This window comes from Chinchilla lanigera, unplaced genomic scaffold (genome assembly GCF_000276665.1).
Source record: "Chinchilla lanigera isolate Chin_1 unplaced genomic scaffold, ChiLan1.0 scaffold00056, whole genome shotgun sequence".
NCBI lineage: Eukaryota > Metazoa > Chordata > Mammalia > Rodentia > Chinchillidae > Chinchilla > Chinchilla lanigera.
In genome coordinates this window covers 6,963,456-6,967,419 of record NW_004955457.1, presented here as the reverse complement: position 1 = coordinate 6,967,419, position 3,964 = coordinate 6,963,456, and the positions used below count along the sequence as shown (strand labels likewise).

The window sequence follows — 3,964 nt, the reverse complement described above, 5'->3', positions numbered from 1 at the left end:
ATATTGGAGTCTAAATAAAGATGATTATAGTGATTGTGATATTGAATTTGAGGGGACACTGAAGATGTATTAATTTCTTATGCTTGTAGAATAATTTGAAGGCAACAAAGTTTGTTCACAGTCTTCTCCCATCTTTTCATCATCATCATCCCTAGTGAGGCAGGAGTTTATTATCACTTGTAGTTTTCAATAAGGTAATTTAGGTAGATAGACGATAAGATGTACTTGCTCAGAGAAATAAGCTGAAAAGTAAGCTTACCAATCATCTTGGTTGTCATATAATTGCGAGACTTTCTGGAGTGAAAGACTTTTAGTGCTAAAACTGGAAGAATCCCAAGAAAACTGACTTGGGTTCTTCCCTTTACCAGTAAGGAACAGAGACAAGATATGAAGCTGTCTAATCATGATTAGTGTTTCTCCTGATGATGATGATCTAATCAAGCAGGCTTGACTCTCTGTACTTTAGAAAATTCTACCTAAAACCCTCTCATCATGCATCTTTTCTTTTTTTAAGGGGGTGGGGGGAGGCAACAGGGGTCAAACTCAGGACCTCACACTTGCCAGGCAGACACTGCACCACTGAGCTAAACCTCCAGCCATGCACCTTTTCTTGACTAATCTTATCTGAGACATCAGCTTTCCTAGCCTTCCAGCAAGTCGTTACCTTCTGGGATCCCAGCCAGAGTGGATTCCTTATTTTCTCCTCTCTATGAGTTCTAATAGCTGTCCAGTTCATCTGCCTTCAGATTGTAGGTCCTGGAAGGCAGCACCAATCTACCTTCCTTTTCACCACAGGAGGAGATATTCCACACCTATTGTTATCTGACTAACAGAAAGGTAAATGGACATTCAAGATAGCATTTAGGGACAGGTAAATTGTCCAGAGTCACCACTTTATATTAGAAGTCAGTTTGGACTTAAAGATAAGCAAGAGCCACTTAGTGCCAGCAACACAATTTTTATTTTATTGCGTCTCCATATGGATCATAACAAGAAAGGCACCACTTAGTACGCATCAATGACCCGTCTCAGAGAGCCGACTTTGGCATCCATGGCCCCCCAGTCATGGTACCGCCTGTAGTCCCCTGGCCTCAGCAGGTACTGCCGGCCCCTGTAGTTGGGCAGCTCGTAGAGGATCCAGCAGCCCTCCAGCACGTGGAGTGAGTAGATCTCATTGAGACGGAAGCGATCGTGGATGCAGGAACAGTCTTCGGTGAGCTCCGACACAAGGCCCCGGTAGTCATCTCGCTCATACAGCCTTATCCTGTGAGAGCTGGTCTGTTGCGACAACAAACAAAAGGAGAAAGAAAAGTGATATGCATGTTCAGTGTCAACGAAAGTGACAGCCAGCCCGCATCACCGTGAAGCGTGATTTTCAGAGCCTTCTGCTAATGTTTCTAATCTCACTCCTAACGTTGTCATTCTAACAAATAAGGAAGAGTATCACAATAAAACTAACATGACCAGTGAACTGGAGACTTTGTGGAGGAAACTAACTTTGAAAATAGAGGGAATAAAAGTGTTTCCTTTGCAAGCAGCCACCTGTCACAACTGTGTCTACTGAGCTTGCGGAGAAGATTTTAACTCCATGATCACTCCATGGAACCGAACTCTATGCAGCTTGCTTGAAAGTCACTTTTTTGCACTTAGGATGCACAGCGATTCAAGTGTGCTGAGTCCACATAGCTTTCCAAGTGACATTTTGGCAAATCTTTGAACCATTTGAGTTTCTGGCCCCCAAAGAAATGTCTGTCTTACATGTAACTCTTTGTGTATCTGTACGTTTTTTTAGCCTCAATTTGATATCGGTTTTGAATCTTCTTGCCACAGCACATAATTTGGTGCCTCCAGAAAGCATAAATATGGTCTTCATGGGAATGAAAAACATGAAGCAATATTTTGGTGGAGACCATGGCCCAGGAGATCCTAATCAATTCCCTGTCCCTGCCCCTAATAAGAGAACAGTTGGTAATTCCTCTTGGAAAATATAAAACTACACAAGCTGAGACACATTGCTCAGGTTCTACATCAGTGTGTTATAGAGTGTAGTGAAAAAAAAATCAGTGTAGCCAGAATACATTCTACCTAAACTGCTCTTCTACAGCCTGTTAATTTTTTATCATTAAAAATTATCTAAATAGTTGGGTGTGGTGGCTCACACCTGTAATCCCAGCACTTGAGAAGCAGAGGCAGGAGGATTACTGTGAGTTAGAGGCCAGCCTGGGCTACAAAGTGAGTTTATAGGACAAGCCTGAACTGCATAGTGAAACCCTGTCTCAAAAAGACGAAACAAAAAAACAAAAGAAAGAAAGAAAGAAAGAAAGAAAGAAAGAAAGAAAGAAAGAAAGAAAGAAAGAAAGAAAGAAAAGTTATCTAAATAGACTTTTTTTCTTTACTGAAAAAGACAGGTTTGATGTAGAAATTACAAACTGCCTACATTCCACCAAGTTATTTAACTTATTTAGTTTTCAAATTTATCTATTTTTAAATTGACAGACAGATTTGTGTATGTATACATTTTTAAGTATATAGCATACATATCTATTATATATACAGTATATACTTATACAAGTATATGCATTATAGAACATCTAAATCTAGCTAATTAATATATGCATCACCTTATATAGTTATCATTTCTGTCATGAGAGAACTTAACATCCAATCTTAGCATTTGTAAAGGATATAACATATAATCATTAACTGTGGACATTGTGCCATCCAGTAGATCTCTGAACTTACTCCACCTAACTATGATTATAGGCCTTTGAACAACATCTACCCAAACCACTCTCCCTTTCCCAACTGCCCCAGCCTCTCCTAGGCACTGTTCTAGCCTCTATTCCTATAAGAGCATCAGTTTTAGATTCCACCTGAGTGAGATCATATGGTATTTATCTTTCTGAGCCTGGCTTATTTCACTTAACATAATGCTCTCTAGATTCATCCACATCATTGCACAAGACAGAATATTCTTCTTTTTATGGCCGAAGGCCCTACCACTTTCAGCCAGGTTTAATTTTGAAGGTTAGAGTTCATGAGTTCTTGTGCCCTAAAACAATATTGATGTGTGTAAGAAAAATAGAGGCTTTGCCATCCTTACTGTGTGCCTATCCTTGCTGAGAACATTAGAGGGGAAAACTTGCAAATAGACACTGACGACCACTGATCACTGATGCTCTGGCGGCGCATCAGTCAAGTTGAAGCGGGACTCACATAAGGAATGACGCGGCAGGAGCGGATGGAGTCGCTGAAGCCCATCCACTGCTGGTAGTCGGGGTAGTCGCCGCGCCGCAGGAAGTACTGGTAGCCTTGGTAGTTGGGGCGCTCATAGAGCATCCAGCAGCCGCTGTCCACGCGGATGGAGTTGCAGCGGCTGAAGTAGGTCTGCAGGTTGGGGCAGTCGGTGCTGCATTCGTAGCAGCGGCCCTGGAAGCCCCGGTCCTCGTAGAAGGTGATCTGCAGTGGAAAAGAAGGTGACAGAGATGGTCAGCTGGAAGGTACATGCCCCCACAGAGCAGACTCTTGGCAGACATGGTGTGGCACCTCCACTGGCTCACCTTCCCCATGGTTGTTGAGAGCGAATGATCAGTGTCCAGTGCGATGGGGACAAGAGTGGCAGCTGATATATATAGCAGGGCGGCTGCTGTGCTGGCAGGAACAACACAAAAGGGAGCTGGGGGCAATGCGTAAGGGGATTTCTGTGTTCTCTCTTTTTTTCATTTGGGATCATGGGGCAGGGGGCTCTCATTCTCTCTGGCATTTTCGAGTTGTCCTCACTAGTTCCAGTGAAAGGAATTCAAGTCAGCAGAGCCATTATGACCTTGGAGACAAAGGACGCACTTCTCATCCTATGCAGCTCTCTAGAAATACATTACATGCCCAGCATTTTGCAATGTTTGCCTATAGAAACTGCTGAGATGGAGGTTGGTGGTTCCGTCTGAGGGAGCTCATGAGAGTCATA

At 42.8% G+C, this 3,964-nt stretch overlaps 1 protein-coding gene across 1 annotated transcript; it reads right to left on the bottom strand.

The window, feature by feature from the left end:
* Positions 1-1,005: 1,005 nt before the first annotated feature.
* Positions 1,006-3,740, bottom strand: LOC102007857 (gamma-crystallin A). The gene is made up of 3 exons (XM_005396969.2): positions 3,561-3,740; positions 3,217-3,459; positions 1,006-1,278 (listed from the first exon to the last, which is right to left on the bottom strand). The coding sequence occupies exons 1-3, from the start codon at positions 3,567-3,569 to the stop codon at positions 1,006-1,008; spliced, it is 525 nt and encodes a 174-aa protein (XP_005397026.1). The 5' UTR covers positions 3,570-3,740.
* Positions 3,741-3,964: the final 224 nt, after the last annotated feature.